The following is a 21,975-nucleotide window of genomic DNA, read 5'->3' as shown; positions in this document are numbered from 1 at the left end:
ATTTATATACAGAACAGTACAGTGATAATATTTCCTTATTTTTTTTTACATCATATCGTAGCTCCGTGTGTTTCTAAGCAATACAATTTTAATTATTAGTTTCATGTAGTAAAAGATTGAAGCGTCAATTTGTCAACTGAAATAATAGTAGAAATGTAACAAAGAAGATTATGTTTCCAACTTTTAATTCCACTATACGTATTGTGAATTATATAAATGTTGCTCTACTGTAATGTACACACTGTAATATGTCAATTTGTGTGGTTAATGTGCTTATATGAGGCAATGTCTAAATAAGTTATTACACATAATTATATTTGGTAAGGTAATCTCCATATATATATATATATATATATATATATATATATATATATATATATATATATATATATATATATATATATATATATATATCCTGGTTTTATACAGTGTAATGTAAAATTCGCCTGTCAAATAAAATTTATTAAATAAAAAAAATAATTTATGTCCGATACACATAAGAGCGAAGATAGTCCAAAACTTGAAATGTTAGACAGGTTTTATTCGGGGCCATATTCATAGACATTCTTAGCGCGGGCTTCCGGTGGATGATCAGCGAACTAACGTTTTTCGTATTCATAAACCAGTGTTAGCGATATGCTATGATATGAATCCTGTACAAGTAATCAGTCGATAGCCGGGGCTAGTTTAGCACGCTCGTAGCGCGGGCTAGCGAAATGTCTATGCATGGCACCAAACTACGGAGTATGTTTCCAGAAACAATAGCATTAAGTCATAGCAACGGAGCAATGTTGGAATGTGAATATCAGTAGAAGTATAATTATCCAAAGAAAACCTGTCTCATTGGCGCTTTGTATCTGTAACAATCACAAGGAACTCCGGTGTCATTGATGAGAAGCCACTAGCAAAATTCTTGAAAGTAGATTGTGATTATGACGATACATGATCACCGCCATCGTGATTACCATAATTTTGGCGTAAACGTGTTAAAAGGAAAAGTGAAGTCATTATTGTCACCATTGCATTGCGAACATGAAGAGTGAAACCTGGTAGTTAGCCTCTTGCTGGAATCAGGTTCAGCTCCGCTAGCGTTCGAAGTGCAACACGCCGACTGACCTATTCACGTGTTAGCTAACAGTGAAAGGCCTACATCAGTGGCGTGCTGTAACTACAGTCTCTTCCAAAAACATCTGCTTGTGTCGGCAGATCTACTTAGAACAAATACACAGGCTCTGCAGATCAGCGAAAGGATACTACCCGTTAAATCGAAACTTGAAGTTTGCATATCCGATCACGAATAAACATAAATGTGACCTGAAATAAAATATCACTTGTCTTTTATTTCAACGATGCATGAAAGGCATTGTCGTAGGTTCAAATACCGCCTAGGATGTGAATCTTTGTCCCATATTATTTTAGGGAGATCTCAGCGTCGTGTTCACCCACAAGACACAGAAGACCAAAAATTGTATCTAAGACAAAATATACGTCCAGATTAAACTGCACTTCTGATATTAAAATCCTTTATACAAAGCTTCCTGTTTTGGCAGTTCTTTTAAGAAACAGATTTTTCAGATACTGAAGTGATGGTAATAGCATGATCATAAAGAATAGCAGAATCTGAACATGAAATGAAATCGAAATGCATTTTGTCACTCCGTGAGTCAAAGCCCCGTTCTTTTGTTACAAAACGTTAGGTGTTATAAATTCAACATAACTTAAAGAATTTTATTTCGTATCAATAGGATAAACATACTAAATCTGGCGCTTCATCTCACCTTCTAATGTCCGAGTACTGATTATGATTTGAACAATATATTCTGTGGGTTTCAGCATATCTGCATATTTTATTCCTTAGTTACAAGTTATATGGTACCATTGCATAAATGCATTTCAAGTTATTTGTAAAGAAAGGTCAAGATTTTAAAGTGCACGTACACGTATATGCATATTTTGCCTTTTTGTAGTGCATATATTCTGGTTTTTAAGTGCATACGTGCATGCATATTTGGCCGTTTTAGTGCATATATTCTGGTTTTTAAGTGCATACGTGCATGCATATTTTGTCGTTTTTAGTGCATATATTCTGGTTTTTAAGTGCATACGTGCATGCATATTTTGCCGTTTTTAGTACATATATTCTGGTTTTTAAGTGCATACGTGCATGCATATTTTGCCGTTTTTAGTTCATATATTCTGGTTTTTAAGTGCATGCATATTTTACCGTTTTTAGTGCATATATTCTGGTTTTTAAGTGAATACGTGCATGCATATTTTGCCGTTTTTAGTGCATATATTCTGGTTTTTAAGTGCATACGTGCATGCATATTTTGTCGTTTTTAGTGCATATATTCTGGTTTTTAAGTGCATACGTGCATGCATATTTGGCCGTTTTTAGTGCATATATTCTGGTTTTTAAGTGCATACGTGCATGCATATTTTGCCGTTTTTAGTGCATATATTCTGGTTTTTAAGTGCATATGTGCATGCACATTTTGCCGTTTTTTAGTCTATATATTCTGGTTTTTAAGTGCATACGTGCATGCATATTTTGCCGTTTTTTAGTCCATATATTCTGGTTTTTAAGTGCATACGTGCATGCATATTTTGCCGTTTTTCAGTGCATATATTCTGGTTTTTAAGTGCATATGTGCATGCACATTTTGCCGTTTTTTAGTCCATATATTCTGGTTTTTAAGTGCATACGTGCATGCATATTTTGCCGTTCTTCAGTGCATATATTCTGGTTTTTAAGTGCATATGTGTATGCATATTTTGCCGTTCTTCAGTGCATATATTCTGGTTTTTAAGTGCATACGTGTATGCATATTTTGCCGTTCTTCAGTGCATATATTCTGTTTTTTTTAGTGCATATGTGTATGCATATTTTGCCGTTCTTCAGTGCATATATTCTGGTTTTTAAGTGCATATGTGTATGCATATTTTGCCGTTTTTAGTACATATATTCTGGTTTTTAAGTGCATACGAGCATACATAGGCTATTTTGTCGTTTTTTACTGCATATGACTCCGCCCCCTTGTCATAACGCTATTCTGCATTTGTGAACAACCGCCTCTCTTTTTTTTTAGCTACAGTTGTCAGCTTCGTATTTTTGTGGTTTAAGAAAGCCATTCCAAGTCACTTCTAACATGATGTCTATTTGGACAAGCATCTGACTGAATATATTTGCATAACTGGATAAACTCTAAAAGACTGATGTAAGTAAACATTCAGTATCCCCCGAGAAGAGGTTGAATTTTTAAATGAGGAAGGACGCCGCTTCTCCATATAAATTAAATGAAACTCGTGAAGGTTTTAATGAGCTGAGCGATATTACATAAACGGCAGTTAAAGCGGCTTTAATGAGCGCCTTCAACGAAGCCTGTTCAATTATACGTTCAAAGAGCGCCAGGAGCAAACATTCATTATGTAGGTTTGCTATTCATCTCACAGCGTTTGCGCTCACTCCCACGTTGAACTCCGGTAATTCGATCAGATCGCCTTTCTTCTCATGTCCAGTGAGTCACTGTAATTAATTATACAAGAGACGGACGTGAGGTAGGCTTCGATTCTGAAAATTACGTTGCTTCCTGTCACAGAGATCAAAGCACAGAAATCAGAGCCTTCTGATCCTGGCTTCTGTTGAACTAAAATTTGCAATATTATATGAAACATTGCTTCTGATTGAGGTTCTGGCTGATATGTACATCTACTACCAGGCAGTACATCTCACTTGATATGTGCCAGAGGAAGAACAATAATGGGCTAAGCGCCATTTATTAAAAACGGAGAAAGCAAGAGTTAAAGTTAAATGAATACCATACTTTAATGAATATTGACATATCATTTAGTTTTAATGTGTATTAATGTATTAATGTAAGAAAGTTCAGGATAACACTGATGCTTTGAAATTGAACGGGATACATCAGCTTCTTGTCTATGCGGATGACGTGAATATGTTAGGACAAAATCCACAAACAATTAGGGAAAACGCGGAAATTCTGCTTGAAGCAAGTAAAGAGATAGGGTTGGAAGTAAATCCCGAAAAGACTAAGTAGGCCTATATGATTATGTCGCGTGACCAGAATATTGTACGAAATGGAACTATAAAAGTTGGAGATTTATCCTTCGAAGAGGTGGAAAAATTCAAATATCTTGGAGCAACAGTAACAAATATAAATGACACTCGGGAGGAAATTAAACGCAGAATGAATATGGGAAATGCCTGTTATTATTCGGTTGAGAAGCTATTGTCATCTAGTCTGCTGTCAAAAAATCTGAAAGTTAGAATTTATAAAACAGTTATATTACCGGTTGTTCTGTATGGTTGTGAAACTTGGACTCTCACTTTGAGAGAGGAACAGAGATTGAGGGTTTTTGAGAATAAGGTTCTTAGCAAAATATTTGGGGCTAAGAGGGATGAAATTACAGGAGAATGAATTAAGTTACACAATGCAGAGCTGCACGCATTGCATCCTTCACCTGACATAATTAGGAACATAAAATCCAAACGTTTGAGATGGGCAGGGCATGTAGCACGTATGGGCGAATCCAGAAATGCATATAGAGTGTTAGTTGGGAGGCCAGAGGGGAAAAGACCTTTGGGGAGGCTGAGACGTAGATGGGAGGATAATATTACAATGGATTTGAGGGAGGTGGGATATGATGGTAGAGACTGGATTAATCTTGCTCAGGATAGGGACCAATGGCGGGCTTATGTGAGGGCGGCAATGAACCTCTGGGTTTCTTAAAAGCCAGTAAGTAAGTAAGTAAGTGTATACTTTATATTACTTGTTATATGTTTCCATTGAATTATGGTAATAATTTTAACCCTTGTTTTCTACGGTTTTAGCAAATGGATTAATCTTGCTCAGGATAGGGACCAATGGCGGACTTATGTGAGGGCGGCAATGAACCTCTGGGTTTCTTAAAAGCCAGTAAGTAAGTAAGTGTATACTTTATATTACTTGTTATATGTTTCCATTGAATTATGGTAATAATTTTAACCCTTGTTTTCTACGGTTTTAGCAAATGGCGCTTGGCCCATTATGGGTCTGAACCTCTCAATTGATTCTATGCTTCTGATGTCTGATTAGTGTAGTATGTAGTTAATCGGCTATGTCTGCAATGGAGGCGAAAATGAACTGGCCACTCTACCCCGTTTTTTTTATTTTAGTTGGTTATTTAATGACGCTGTATCAACTACTAGGGTATTTAGCGTCGATGAGATTGGTGATAGCGAGATGAGGCCGAGGATTCGTCATAGATTACCTGGCATTCACATTACGGTTGAGGAAAACCTCGGAAAAAACCCAACTAGGTAATTAGCCCAAGCGGGGATCGAACCCGCGCCCGAACGCAACTTCAGACTGGTAGGCAAGCGCCTTAACCGACTGAGCCATGCCGGTGGCCACCCCGTTATCTCCTGGCCTAGTTGCCTCATAAGTGGGTTTCAGACCTGTCTTCGGACACTTGACTAAACAACAACATAGCCTATGAAACATAATTTTTCATATTATAACGTATCAATTAAATAACTAGGCCTATAGCCTATTGAGTCACCGTTTATCAGTTTTTCTACGATCGCATTCTTAAGGACCATTTTATTTTCCGAAGTCACAAAATTTCGCTCACAATAAAATACAGCACAGGAGAATAGATTGTACAACCTTTAGTCTGCATCCCTAAGACTATGTTTTCTGTAATTATTCATAATTATTGATACAGATATTTGTAAGTCCTATAACATTATATAAAGCCTTAAACTATAGACACAATAATTATTATTTTGTATATGTACTTACTTACTTACATATGGTCTTTAAGAAACCCGGAGATTCATTGCCGCCCTCACATAAGCCCGCTATCGGTCCCTATTCTGAGCAAAATTAATCCAGTCCCTACCATCATATCCCACTCCATCAAATCCATTTTAATATTATCTTCCCATATATATCTCGGCCTCCAAAAGGTCTTTTTCTCTCAGGTCTTCCAACTCTATATGCATTTCTGGATTCACCCATACGTGCTACATGACCTGCCTATCTTAAACATCTGCATTTAATGTTCCTAATTATGTCAGGTGAAGAATACTCCTGTTATTTCATCCCTCTTAGCCCCAAATATTTTCCTAAGAATCTTATTCTCGAACACCTCTGTTCCTCTATCAAATTGAGAGTCCAAGTTTCACAACCATAAAGAACAACCGGTAATATAACTGTTTTATAAATTCTAACTTTCAGATTTTTTGAGAGAACAGATTGGATGACAAAACGTCCTCAAGCGAATAATAACAGGCATTTCCCATATTTATTCTGTGTTTAATCCGCTCTCGAGTGTCATTTATATTTGTTACTGTTGTGAATATATTGAATAAGCAGTCGTGGACAGCCGATAAGGGGTGGTCCTCCAGCTTGGGGGTTAGGCAAAGTGCTAACAACCCATCACCGTAAAAAAAACAGCTTGTTACGAATCCTTCAAATGGATTTGAGGGAGGTGGGATATGATGGTACAGACTGGATTAATCTTGCTTAGGATAGGGATCAACGGCGGGCTTATGTGAGGGCGGCAATGAACCTTCGGGTTCCTTAAAAGCCAGTAAGTAAGTAAGTAAGTACTGTTGCGCCAAGGTATTTAAATTGTTCCACATTTTCAAAGGCTAAATTTCCTATTTTTATATTTCCATTTCGTGCAATGTTCTGGATTCTGTGTCTGTGTACAGTAAATTTTAACCCGAAACAGGAATCGGATCAATCCTTGATGGATTATTATTATTATTATTATTATTATTATTATTATTATTATTATTATTATTATTATTGTTGTTGTTGTTTACTAACTTACATGTTTCCCGACGTTTGAGATGGGCAGGGCATGTAGCACGTATGGGCAAATCCAGAAATGCATTTAGAGTTGGAAGATCTGAGGGAAAAAGACCTTTTGGAGGCTGAGACGTAGATGGGAGGATAATATTAAAACGGATTTGAGGGACATGGGCTATAATGATAGAGACTGGATTAATCTTGCACAATGGCGGGCTTATGTGAGGGCGGCAATGAACCTCCGGGTTCCTTAAAAGCCATTTGTAAGTAAGTAACTTGCATGATTAAACATAACCTTATACTCACAGTATATTTATAAAATCATGAGATAAAATTAAAATAACTGAAAATAACATTTTTTGCGCGATCGTGGTTTTTCTTGTATTCACAGCTATTGTTGTTAGTATTAGTATTAGTATTAGTATTAGTATTTATTTATTTAGCCTGGTAGAGATAAGGCCGTCAGGCCTTCTCTGCCCCTCTACCAGGAGATTCCAACTACAATATCAACAATAAAATTACAATTAGTATTAAATTTACAATTACAATTACAAATAATATTACAGTTAGTATTAAATTTACAATTACAATAAAATCAAAGTACGAAAAGATTACCTGAATAATTAAAGCTAGATAATTTATCATAGAGAAACAAAGAATATTTTATATTTACTGAATTACAAATTAAATCTAGAATAACAAAATTGTATAGTGATGAAATTACTGAATATTGAAATATTTTGTCATAGATTGTTAGGCCTTGAAAGTTAGAATTCCCACACAGAAACTTGTTGCTAGGGAAGCAATTCTTCATAACATAAAAATATACTGAAATAGACCCATTACAGCGCACTTATTGTTGCTTAGTTACCATTACAGATCAGTTTTGCGAAGGCTTTGGAATAATATTGCTCTAAATTTTCAATGAAAAATATATTGTATTTGCAATTATAAAAATTTGATCCTGCAAAAAAATGTTGTAAAGTACACGTTTGTGAAGTGCATTATTAAATCTTGAAAATTGAAAAACTCGCCCTGCTCGTTTTTCAAACTTTTCCTCGATTTTGTAAAGAGAATTTCCCAAACTTGCATAGTAATATACTATTGCAGTATATATTTCAAGTAATTAAGGTGAGAAGTCGTGAAACAAGGTGATAGAGAAAGGAAGTTTAACTTAACTGTCGTTACAGTTTCTACTCTGCTAACTAGCATCTACTTATTTGCATAACTAGAGGTCATACAAATATAAGGTTACACGCATTATTTCTCATCTAATTCCTGTATATTATACAGGCTTGTGTGTTTCTTGAATGGTGGAAATTGTAGCCATAGTAAATCTCTAGCCTTGACATCATTGCGTGTACACGGCAGACTGGCTTGTTAGACATGTGGCAGAGGTTGCATTTTACTTTTCTTTAGTTGATGTTACTGCTATTGCGTTTTGCGCAAATAGAAGTTAGTTAATTGCTTCAAAATAATCCAGATATGGCCTAATTAGGTCTTTCTGAACTCCGCTGTTTGGAACTGTGAGGAACTTCGTTTCTGATGTGAAGGTACATGTGAAATTGCAATTTATTACCCCAGAGGAAGTATTGATAGGCGAAAATGATGATTAGTAAAGTTTAGTTTTAGTCCAAAAATTTCACCTGAAATATTCTGTCAGGGAAAGTTAACACGGATCTCTCCCTTCGGAAGAAATAATCTAACGCACGAATCTTTAGATCATTCGAATCTGCATTATAACTAATGAATCACGATCACGACGTATAGAATAAAGCTGTGGTTTACGTCATAGAATGTTACGCTGATGCATCTTGTTATTTTCAGGTGAAAGTAAAGAGACTTTAATTTTCAATATTCACAGTAAATGCTGGTTCATTTATGTATTACATTAACCCTTAAATTGGCAAAACTTCATTTCTTACACTAGTTTATTAAACCGTGTCGGACTGTAAAGAAAACAACTATCGCAATGTCCGTATTTTATATGTTGTTGTCTTGGGTTTCTGCCATCATGGAGAATTGCTCCGAATCAACAGACATAATACGGTTCGTTCTCTCATCGCAGCTTCAATCCGTCAGAATGCTTCCTATGAGGTTTATGAGGAGGTTGGTTGCGTCTCTTCTGATGGCTCTACTAGACGTGCTGATATCATCATAATTTCAAAATTCAAATTCAAATTCAAATTTATTTACAATTTACATTTGAATTTACATTTGGATAGATACCCGAAATGAACATATGCTCGTGCTCGGGTACAGTCCAGTAGTCTACATAAATTTTACAGGGTTCAAATAATAGTGCTGATGATATAAAATAATAGTAACAATAATAATAATAATAATAATAATAACAATAATAATAATAATAATAATAATAATAATAATAATAATAATAATAATAATAATAATAATAATAGAATAGTCATGACAGAGATGATACAAAGATTGTAATACAAAATAATTCATTAATAATAATAATAATAATAATAATAATAATAATAATAATAATAATAGAATAATCGTGACAGAAATGATACAAAGATTGTAATACAAAATAATTCATTAATAGTAATAATAATAATGATAAAACAAAACTATTTACAATAATAAAATAAATACTAAGACGGATAAAATAAAATATAAAACCACTAGCGAGAGTTAACACAACTTAAATAAGCATATAGCCTAATAACCGGAAAAAATGCCAAACTCGAAAATCAACAGAAAAGTTAATTGTATCGCAGACGACAGCAAATTGATCGGCAGAAGGATAAGGGTGTCATTCTTGATCCCACAATCCGTTTCGAGATGCATGAGCAACAGCCACAAGAGGTGTGTCGTGAAAAACAAGTCATCTATGAGCCTTGTTGTCAGCATCTCGGAGCACAATACCACATCACACATTGGACAGTTTTTGGGCTCATGTTCGGTGCCCGTGGCACGATCCCACGTGAAACTTTAAATCAACTTAAACAATTTAAAATTTCTATTGCAATGATTGATGCCATAGGATCTCATGTGTTAAAATCATCCTTAGCTATAATTAATAATCATTTCTGCCCAAGAAACTTTTATTGTAAATGATTTCCTATGTTTTCGTATCATTTATCTTAATGTTTTTTCTTTCTTTCAAATTGTCACACAATTGTTTTAATGATTGTTCATTGTGAATTGATTAATAGGCCGATCTATCGAACCCTTATTTAGGGCGGCTTTTTTTAAAAGTATTGTGAAATTTTAATTTTCCTACGAATTGTTTTTCTATTGTACTACTAAAATTATAGCATATAGCTTATTAACCTGTTGTATCCTATAGGATACTTTGCGAATTTAAGGATTAAAACAACAATATTTTCCGAAACTAAAATATGTCTATAACGAAGGAGTTGACATATTTTTCCCTAGTTTGAATTGTATTTGCGTCTCATTGATTTTTAAAATCTTGTAAAAAGTGTCCAAATCTTTATTAACCTTTTGTATCCTATAGGATTCTTTGCGAATTTAAGGATTAAGACAACAATATTTTCCGAAACTAAAATATGTCTATAACGAAGGAGTTGACAGATTTTTCCCTAGTTTAAATTGTATTTGCGTCTCGTTGATTTTTAAAATCTTGTAAAAAGTGTCCAAATCTTTATTAATCTGTTGTATCCTATAGGATTCTTTGCGAATTTAAGGATTAAGACAACAATATTTTCCGAAACTAAAATATGTCTATAACGAAGGAGTTGACAGATTTTTCCCTAGTTTGAATTGTATTTGCGTCTCATAGATTTTTAAAATCTTGTAAAAAGTGTCCAAATCTTTATTAACCTGTTGTATCCTATAGGATTCTTTGCGAATTTAAGGATTAAGACAACAATATTTTCCGAAACTAAAATATGTCTATAACGAAGGAGTTGACAGAATTTTCCCTAGTTTGAATTGTATTTGCGTCTCATTGATTTTTTAAATCTTGTAAAAAGTGTCCAAATCTTTATTAACCAGTTGTATCCTATAGGATTCTTTGCGAATTTAAGGATTAAGACAACAATATTTTCCGAAACTAAAATATGTCTATAACGAAGGAGTTGACAGATTTTTCCCTAGTTTGAATTGTATTTGCGTCTCATTGATTTTCAAAATCTTGTAAAAAGTGTCCAAATCTTTATTAACCTGTTGTATCCTATAGGATTATTTGCGAATTTAAGGATTAAGACAACAATATTTTCCGAAACTAAAATATGTCTATAACGAAGGAGTTGACAGATTTTTCCCTAGTTTGAATTGTATTTGCGTCTCATTGATTTTTAAAATCTTGTAAAAAGTGTCCAAATCTTTATTAATCTGTTGTATCCTATAGGATTCTTTGCGAATTTAAGGATTAAGACAACAATATTTTCCGAAACTAAAATATGTCTATAACGAAGGAGTTGACAGATTTTTCCCTAGTTTGAATTGTATTTGCGTCTCATTGATTTTTTAAATCTTGTAAAAAGTGTCCAAATCTTTATTAATCTGTTGTATCCTATAGGATTCTTTGCGAATTTAAGGATTAAGACAACAATATTTTCCGAAACTAAAATATGTCTATAACGAAGGAGTTGACAGATTTTTCCCTAGTTTGAATTGTATTTGCGTCTCATTGATTTTTAAAATCTTGTAAAAAGTGTCCAAATCTTTATTAACATGTTGTATCCTATAGGATTCTTTGCGAATTTAAGGATTAAGACAACAATATTTTCCGAAACTAAAATATGTCTATAACGAAGGAGTTGACAGATTTTTCCCTAGTTTGAATTGTATTTGCGTCTCATTGATTTTTAAAATCTTGTAAAAAGTGTCCAAATCTTTATTAACATGTTGTATCCTATAGGATTCTTTGCGAATTTAAGGATTAAGACAACAATATTTTCCGAAACTAAAATATGTCTATAACGAAGGAGTTGACAGATTTTTCCCTAGTTTGAATTGTATTTGCGTCTCATTTATTTTTAAAATCTTGTAAACAGTGTCCAAATCTTTATTAATCTGTTGTATCCTATAGGATTCTTTGCGAATTTAAGGATTAAGACAACAATATTTTCCGAAACTAAAATATGTCTATAACGAAGGAGTTGACAGAATTTTCCCTAGTTTGAATTGTATTTGCGTCTCATTGATTTTTTAAATCTTGTAAAAAGTGTCCAAATCTTTATTAACCAGTTGTATCCTATAGGATTCTTTGCGAATTTAAGGATTAAGACAACAATATTTTCCGAAACTAAAATATGTCTATAACGAAGGAGTTGACAGATTTTTCCCTAGTTTGAATTGTATTTGCGTCTCATTGATTTTTAAAATCTTGTAAATAGTGTCCAAATCTTTATTAACCTGTTGTATCCTATAGGATTCTTTGCGAATTTAAGGATTAAGACAACAATATTTTCCGAAACTAAAATATGTCTATAACGAAGGAGTTGACAGATTTTTCCCTAGTTTGAATTGTATTTGCGTCTCATTGATTTTTAAAATCTTGTAAAAAGTGTCCAAATCTTTATTAACATGTCGTATCCTATAGGATTCTTTGCGAATTTAAGGATTAAGACAACAATATTTTCCGAAACTAAAATATGTCTATAACGAAGGAGTTGACAGATTTTTCCCTAGTTTGAATTGTATTTGCGTCTCATTGATTTTTAAAATCTTGTAAACAGTGTCCAAATCTTTTTATAATGGAAATTTATAGCCGTGATTATTCTAAATTCATATAAAATTAAAATTCAGGGTGAATAGAGCTTCGTTACATCGCAGCGAGCAATCGTTCTTCTTGATCTGCGATCTCGGAAAAGCTAGCGCTGTTACGACCAAGGTCAGAGCCATAGTGTCCGCGAAGGAACAAATAATACTTTCGATACAGTACGTAGCCTTACACTACGCCAGTCGGGAAGAGACCACGAAAAAATAGTCATACTGTACAACGTTGCTTGTGTTCGTAATTCGAACGACAGAAAAATTGCCTTTGGTGCGTTGTAGCGAAGTCTTGACCATTTCGTATGAACCTTTTCGTGGCCAAAAATTCTAAATGTTGTTATAAAAGTTCCTGCTATTCCTGTTGCGTCAAAAATGAGGTTTTTTGATTTCGATCAGTTAATATCCACTGTTTTTTTTCTTACTGTGTCAATTACTGAGTTATTTAGTGTCGATGGAATTGGTGATAGCGAGATGGTATTTGACGAGATGAATCTATAGATTACGGTTGGTGAAAACCTCTGACGTAACCCATCCAGGAAAATCTACCCAGGGGAATATCAACTGTTACAAAATGCTTTTCTGATGAAGACTGCTTTATCGTTGCTTGTACAGTAGAACTTGGTTATAGCGACCTCGTTTTGTGTGACACCTCCTCTATAACGTCAAATATTCTGTGGTCCCAACTAATTCCCCATAAGACATATGCTTTCCTACCTTGCTTAATACGACAAACGCATATGCGTCTACCTCGCATATAACGTCATTTTCAACCTCGGTTTGGAATAAGATTTTCTAAGAACCAAAGTATTTTGAGAAATATTTTGTTGAAATCTGACTCTGACAAATTCTTTACAGTCTCCTTCTGTCGTAGACCTCTGGAATGCAGGCGGATTCCCCACCCCATTGTAACCTGCCCGAATTCATGCGGTATTAGATCAGTTTCGACAGGAAGTTTTCACTAAGTGCACGCATTTTAACGCAGTATGGCCACTAAAAGAAGTGAATGACGCTTTAGAAGTCATTAGAGTTATGAACATGTTCTATGAAGCTAGGGAAGGGAGCAGTGAAATTGCAACTGAAATTATGAACATAGAACGTAATTTAGCCCTAGAAAGTGTGTATTGGGCAAGTAGAAGACAACAGAGTAAAATGACTGATTACTTCACTTCTAAGTAAAGTAGTTTGGTGAGTACTGAACAAAATGTTTTAATGCAGAATACTGTAATTATAGTTGTAGGCCTACGTGTATTTTATTATGTTCATAAAGTCAATACATAATTCTAAAATAAGTGTAATTAATTTTGTTATTTTTCATTTTCTACCTCACGAGATTGATAATGTGAATCTCGGTTACTACGACACTCGTTTATAACAACATAATTTTTAAGATCCATTGGATGTCGTTATAACCAAGTTCTACTGTATTTTATTCCACCCACTAAGAAAGAATGCTGAAGCACTCTTTCAGTTCTTTTTCCTGAACCGACAATGTTTATTGGAGTGCCCGGATTTCTGAAAGAAAATGAAGATTTCCACTTACTCCCACAGAGATTTAAACGAAGGACTCTGCGAGTGGAAAATCAACATTATAACCGTTCGATTGTTTTGCCACGTGTGCGTGCATGTGTGTGTATAACTTGATGCGAATTCTTAAAAACCAGAACAGGTTGAACCAACATTACATGGGTTTGTATGCCACTGTGCTACGTTAAACAAAAAGTACCCTATATTCCGTATATAGTTAAAACAGGAATGAGTGAAACGACCTTTGCAATGAAAGATTCTCACTGCTCACGATAGAAGATATCTCTTTTATGGCGGCATCCGGATCCTCTTCCTTTCGAATAACACACTTTCATAGGAAAATTCGAAATAAGTGCCTTCACTTCATTCTAGCCTGTCGGTAATACTCTGATATCGCGAACTTCTCAATGTATTCAATATCAGACACGCGTACTGTTGTCTGCAGAGTGAAGGAAGTCAAGAAAGCTTGTTAAGGAGAGCCATTGTTCCATCTAGAGAAAAGGAAACCTACCGGTGATGTAATGGTTATTTAGGAAAGTCGGCCATATGACAATGCACGTCTTCTGACTACAGCGATGTAGGTTAACGTATTTCTACGAATCGAATTAACATAAATCACGTTAGTTTACTGCAAGTTAGTTTTCATTTCTGCTACCCGTCCTCTTTACAAATTTAACCTTATTTACATGATCGTTGCAGTAAAAATGGGCGCATACTTTCTCATATGTAGGATGTATGTTCAACATATGAAAGAGCTACATTATCTCGGACTCTTCTTGTCCTTTAAATATTTTATTCTTCGTCATTCTCTGTCATAAAATTATAAGCATAATCATCATCATTAGAGGTAGGATTTTGATGAAATTGTATCTTTTTTCTAGTCAGCCAGAAACATAGCTGTTTTAGTATTTATATGTTATATGATAAACTGAGTGTTTTAATAGTCTACATATTTGTCAGGACTTTTTTTTGCATTTTTTGCATGTTTCAACTCTTAAGAGCACCTTTTATTTTATTCGGTCATTTTTTAGGCATTTTCATTTAATTTTGGCCATAAATCCCCATTATTAATGTAAAATAATATTTATTTCCTTCGATATTTTCTTTACATATTTTGTCCATTAATATCCATTATTTTGTATAATGTTTTAATCGTTTTCCTACAAAAAAATATTGCCATTTTAATGTACTACACCCCACATAATGGATCAGTCCAACTACCCTTTCAATATAGACTCCTCTATACCGGCTAATTCCGGATAAGAGTGGCCTTGTGGTAGACTACATGGAAACTAAAAGTAAAGTAAATCCATGGTGCTATAGCCCATGAAGGGCCAAGACAGACCAGCTGACTACTGACCTCACGTCCATATACCGACTCAGAGGTGAATGATCATACATGGAAACTACATCAGGTAACATAATTAATTAAAGTGTACTACTTAGAAAAAATTATGTAAGATTTAATTTAATTACTAGTCTAAATATTTAGTACAAAAATTCTTTTCGTACTAAGCCAATTATGTAAGATCAATTTTTAGGGCATTTTTGAAAAATTTTTAGGTCATAAATGCATTGTTTTCAGGACATTTTTTCATGATTTATAGGTCATCAAAATCCTAGCCCTAATCATCATTATCAAGGTGTAAACATTTCGCTTCTTCCTGCGTTCAGCAGGAATCTGTGTAGAATATTGAAATGTTCTGCAGGCTTGTAAAACATCTCAAGGCTATGGATTTGTGAAAATAACGAAAAAACCATTAGAAAATGGAAATTTTGTTTTTAACTCCAAAAAATAAAATAATGTTTCAGTTTTCTAAATAACCAATGTAGCTTTTTATCATAGCATGAGTCAAGGTCCCAAATTATTAAACAAATTTTATTCCAATATTATTTTAACCACGAGTTCTCTCCAAATTAATAAAAAAGTAAAAAAAAAAGTTATATTGGATTTATAGTTTGGGTTTAAACATATTAAACACTATTTAATCTGTATTCAGTCTCAATTTTAATTTTATTTTTGTCTGTATTGGAATCCCCTCCTGAGCACGAGTCTTACTCATTCAGGAGTGGGCTAGTTTATCTTTCATTGTATTTATTAACTTGTATTCATTTCAAACTTACTAGCAATAAAATAAATAAATAAATAATAAATGCCCCTCATGACGAATTTAAAGGTACCAGTGCGTGCGTGCAGTTGCAGCCCTTTAAACTGACACTCAGCTGTCTTCCTGAAGACTGTTCTTTATTCTAACTAATTTTACATTTCCTTCAGTTCATATTTCGCGCGGTTATGTAGGAGAAAAATGTGTGTGGTAAACCTGTATAGGAGAGAAGAATGTCGATATATTTATCATATACATGCTGTACTTTGATATGCTTTTTTTTTTTTTTGTAACATTCAAAATGCTCTAATGAATCCAGTTTTTCTCCAAACTTCAGTGAAATTTTGCACAGAAGTCTATAAAAGCATGTGAAGTAAACTGACATGTGTTTTCTTCTGCTATTGAAAGTATTCAAATCATCGTGTGTTGAGGACGTGATAAGTTTAAAAAATTGAAAAATTAACAATTGGTAATTTATTTCTAAAAAAATAATTGCAAAGATATGAAAAGCATGTAACTTTTAAAATTGGGACAGTTGTAATTCAGCATTAAAAATTAATTATAAGTAAACTAATTAAAATATCGAAGTGACAATTTGTGTATTACATGTCCATATTGTAAGAAATTTGTGATAAAAGTTTCAGATCAATCTGTCTCAAAATGTATAAGTTAGAAATTTCATAGATCCATAGCATTAACAACGAATATGATACGTTAGAAAATGGTACGTTAGATGGCCAACAGCAGGCCGAAGCATGTTACCAAAGTAACATAAAATTTAACACGTGAAAGACACATAATACGTTTTCCAAAGTGACATAGTGTTAAAAGTTGTGTATTCAAGATGTATAATGATACGTTAATCTCAATTTTATCATTAACCATGTACAAATAACAAATTTAGAAATCCTTAATTTTTCTGACACATTTGAACTAGTCTTTACGTTAAAAATTATTTATATTTATTTTTCGTACTAATTGTTTTACACAAATTTTACTTATTGTGCTTATTTTTAACCTGCCTAGTAAGCATTAGACTTTAAAATTAAAAAAAATAGTAACAGTAAGAGTGTAACGTTCATACTTAGGGGAGAGTTGGGTAGTATCGGACATCGGGTAATATCGGACAGTGACTTTCTTTCATCTACAACCAGATGATAGTACCTGAATGGCATGGTTACGTTTCTGCGATGTCGCATACAGTTACGTAACCACGTCATTCAGGTACTAACATCTCTGGTAGATGAAAGAAACGCACTGTCCGATATTACCCGATGTCCGATACTACCCAACTCTCCCCTCCACATTAATTTCAACAGAATATGTTAGGTTTACAAAAATTATAATCTAGAATCACCACTATAATTGTGTCTGACATTAAGGTTCAAACATTCTCCATGTAACCCTGCGTTTTACACAGATGATGTTACAGATGAGAAGGCGAGACCTGGCATGTAAACTGTGTGAGAGGGGAAAGAATAAGCTATCAGAAAGGGAGTTTGTTCCATGATGGTTAATATTATACGAATCTACCAACATGGAAGTTTATCTCAAACTAAAACCCATCTTCACACTCTATACCGTTTGGTAATAGAGTCACGGCACATGATAAAGTAATATGTCGGCCTGGATGACGCAGTCGGTATAGTGCTGACCTCTGCGGGTTCGATCCCGGCCCAGGTCGATGGCATTTAATTGTGCTTAAATGCGACAGGCGCATGTCAGTAGATTTACTGGTATGTAAAAAAACACCTGCGGGACAAAATTTCGGCACACCGGCGACGCTGATATAAACTCGGCAGTTGCGAGCGTCGTTAAATAAAACATAATTTTATTTTTTGAATTGGTAGTAGAAATAAGAGTCGAGGAGATGCCCCAACTCCTTTTATGTCGAATATACATTCCACTCAGTCCTGCCGGGATTTGAACCCGATTCTTCTAGTTTAACAGTTCGGCTATCGGCTAGCCACGACTTGCTCTTACTTTATGCTGACACATGAGAACCTAAAAAAACTCGTTGTGTAACATATAGTACTCCAGTAACTTTCGAATGTCCAGAACGGTAGCATTGATTATGCAAGTTTCTTTGTGTAAGACTGATTCTACATTTCGTCGTCATTTTACAATATTTGTGCTCAAATTTGCTTACATATCGATGGTGTTCAGGTAAAAGGGTTTATCCCGCAAAAGAAAAATTTTTCACAAACACTATAATTAATTTTTAACACATTATTAGTAGTTACTTCATGTGAAGAAATGTAAACATTGTCAAGAAACATATATTCACATTTTGTAATTAAATTTTAAATAAATACATTAATTAAAGCAAAAAAATCACATTTAAAAAAATGAGGGTTAAGCCCATTTACCTAAGCACCATCCTTATAATAAATGTAAGCAATTTCAATAAATTTAATTACATACAATTTCATTATACTATTGTTTAAAGGAAAACACATTTCTTATCTTAGATAAATTGTAACTATTATATCGATGGTGTTGAACAGCAAACTCACATGTCAAAATATTCAGTTTTACAGTAGAGGGAAAAACAATTAATATATCGATAACGAACAAATACCTGACACCAAAGGATATTTAAATATCGTATTGTAAAGTTTCTATCCTTGCATTGACATAAGATGTGTTTTCATAAAATTCGGAAAAACTTTTATGAGAGGGAGGAAGTGAAATCTCATTTTGTTCATTTTTTTACATAAGCCTACGAGGTTGCTGTCAACATCATCCATATGTCAATTAAATATGTCAAGAGGAATGAATCGTAAAGATATGGCTGAAATATAAATGTTTAACAATTAGAATAAATTAAAAATGCTTGTAATATTACCTAATAAAATTTGTATTATTTAGGAATAAATTAATACTTGTAGCCATAATTAACTTGAATTAATCTTGCACAGGATAGAGATCGATGGTGGGTTTATGTGAGGGCGGCAATGAACCTCTGGGTTCCTAAAAAGCCATTTGTAAGTAAGTAAGTAAGTAAGCCATAATTAATCTGCCTTAACTGTTACGTCACACGCACTGTACATAGTTACGTTAGCAATTTATTATTTACTAGCTGTACCCGTGCGCTCCGCTGCACTTATTAGAAATAAATATAAAGTAATTACATAATTAAAATAGGACATCTGGTCCAGGGAACATTCGTGTTTGATAGAAGGATAAATCGTTTAATATGTCACTTAATTTAAAATGTATTTAAATAATTAAAATGTGGTCATTTTGGTCCAGACACCACTCATTTAGTGCAATGATAATTCTTTTAACATATTTCTTAATTATTATTACACGTAAATAATTAAAATATGATCATTTGATTCAGAGAATATCCGGTTTTGGTGCAATTTAGTCCCATCAAAATTTTGCTTGGAATGAAACGTATCGGAAATCATTTTTAAAGAAACTTTTGTTATGCAACATTTTTCATGAAATTTAGTAATAAGGGAGATATTTCGATTTATTTAATTCGAGCCCCCTTATAACCTCCCTTTTAAATAAAGTATTTTGAATGCCATATAGCCTAAAATCTAAGTTACAACGAACTTAATTTATATTTCAGTTTTCATATAAATCGGTTCAGCCATTATCGCGTGAAAAGGTAACAAACATCCAGACAGACAGTCAGACATACAAGCAAAAATTTCAAAAAAATGTTTTTCGGTTTCAGGATGGTTAATTACACATGTTAACACCAATTATTTTTGGAAAATTGAAAATTACCAGAAAAATTTTGGCTACAGATTTATTATTAGTATAGATTCCATCCAAATTTAAGTTGGTGAAACAAAATAATGTCTGTATTATAAATTAGATTCCGTAAAATTTTACAATTCGCTATCAATTCTTTTTAGATTACTTCATAAAACACTAATATCACTTTTAATGCAATTTTATTATCCCGTATCAATTTTTAGACAAAAACATGATAACGACTTATTAATTAAAACCACACAAAAAAATTTCACACTGAATAAATCTGCATAGTATAATTTAACTGGCAAACTTGTCCGTGTAAATTCTGTTTCATTTTACCATTAATATTATTACATTATATTTTATTAATATTATCATAAATTTAACATCTCAGGATTAACACAGTCGAACATAAAGAAAAGATTGCAATCGTACAAGCCCTGTCTGCGTGTATTAATAATCGCAACAATGTCGGCTACTTTCTTACCTGCAGCAATGGCGCAGAGGACGAACAGAGCTACCAGCGTCGGCTTCATGTTTGATAACTGTGAGACAAACTGATTCAACACTTGCACGTACTAAACCCGCTCATGCATTTCAAATTCTGGAAGGAGTTCGAATTCGACACTGCTGCACTCAAGCGGTGTTGGCTATAACTATGCTTACTACCTTTCACCGTTACCTTACGCTATTCACACCAAAAGACAGTCCGACAAAAAACAACTGAATGTGTGTCTATGTTACAAGCTTATATATAGCTGCTTATGGCAGGAACATATGTTCAGCCAAGCGTTTATTTACGTGTGAGTGGTGATGAGCTCGTGGAAGATTTCATTCACTTGTAGGAAGAGGTGCGATGAAAAAAGCTGATGTGTTGGACCGCTGAATTCCTGTCATCTCTTTCCTAGTTGTCCAACCTAGCCGCGGGGCCAGAGTCATAACAAGGTCCTCTCAGAATCGTTTTATTTTTAGTTTAAAATAGTACTCCACTCCAATTTGAGTCACGAGGCGTCCAATTAATTATAGTGGGCAAATTGCTTCTATCATCAACATCACCGCCATTATCATCCGTTGTGTTTAAAGAAACTACTGCCATCGATTTTTCTCTTGAAGAGATTTAATTTATTTCTCAGTAAATAATTCAATTCTAATATCGATGATATGTTCAGAATTAACTAATTATTTAGATCACTAGACCAGTACCATTAAAACTAGAAATGATATTTTTTTTTTACTAAAGATTATTATTTTGGTCCTACAGAATGTATCTGTACAGAATATTAATAGAAATGATATGATATGATATGATATGATATGATATGATATGATATGATATGATATGATATGATATGATATGATATGATATGATATGATATATGATATGATATGATATGATATGATATGATATGATATGATATGATATGATATGATATGATATGATATGATATGATATGATATGATATGATATGATATGATATGATATGATATGATATGATATGATACGATACGATATGATATGATATACGGTATGGTATGATATGATATATGATATGATATATGATATGATATATGGTATGGTATGATATGATATATGGTATGATATGATATGATATGATATGATATGATATGATATGATATGATATGATATGATATGATATGATATGATATGATAGCCTATATGGTATGGTATGTGATGTGATGTGATGTGATTTTTATTTATTTATTCATTTATTTATTTATTCATTTATTCATTCATTTATTTATTCATTCAACCATTTATTTATTTGTTTATCTATCTATCTATCTATCTATCTATCTATCTATCTATCTATCTATCTATCTATCTATCTATCTATCTATCTATCTATCTATCTATCTATCTATCTATCTATCTATCTATCTATCTATCTATCTATCTATCTATCTATCTATCTATCTATCTATCTATCTATCTATCTGTCTATCTATGTATTTATTTATGTATTTATTTTTTATTTATTTATTTACTTACTTATTTTTATGTGTTTGTTTATTTAAGTACTTATTTATTTATTTACTTACTTATTTACTTATTTAATTATTTAGTTATTTAC

General features: G+C 33.2%; 1 protein-coding gene across 1 annotated transcript in view; it reads right to left on the bottom strand.

Moving 5' to 3' along the window:
• Peritrophin-A (Peritrophin A) overlaps positions 1–20,753 on the bottom strand; it is a 61,651-nt gene extending 40,898 nt beyond the window's left edge. The window contains exon 1 of the mRNA XM_069840333.1: positions 20,370–20,753. Coding sequence (XP_069696434.1) covers positions 20,370–20,418 — 49 coding nt within the window. The 5' untranslated portion in view covers positions 20,419–20,753. The remainder of the gene's footprint in view (positions 1–20,369) is intronic.
• Positions 20,754–21,975: the final 1,222 nt, after the last annotated feature.

Source organism: Periplaneta americana, chromosome 11 (assembly GCF_040183065.1).
Source record: "Periplaneta americana isolate PAMFEO1 chromosome 11, P.americana_PAMFEO1_priV1, whole genome shotgun sequence".
In the NCBI taxonomy this organism is placed as follows: domain Eukaryota; kingdom Metazoa; phylum Arthropoda; class Insecta; order Blattodea; family Blattidae; genus Periplaneta; species Periplaneta americana.
The sequence above is the reverse complement of the archived record's forward strand: the minus strand, read 5'-3'. Positions and strand labels throughout refer to the sequence as shown.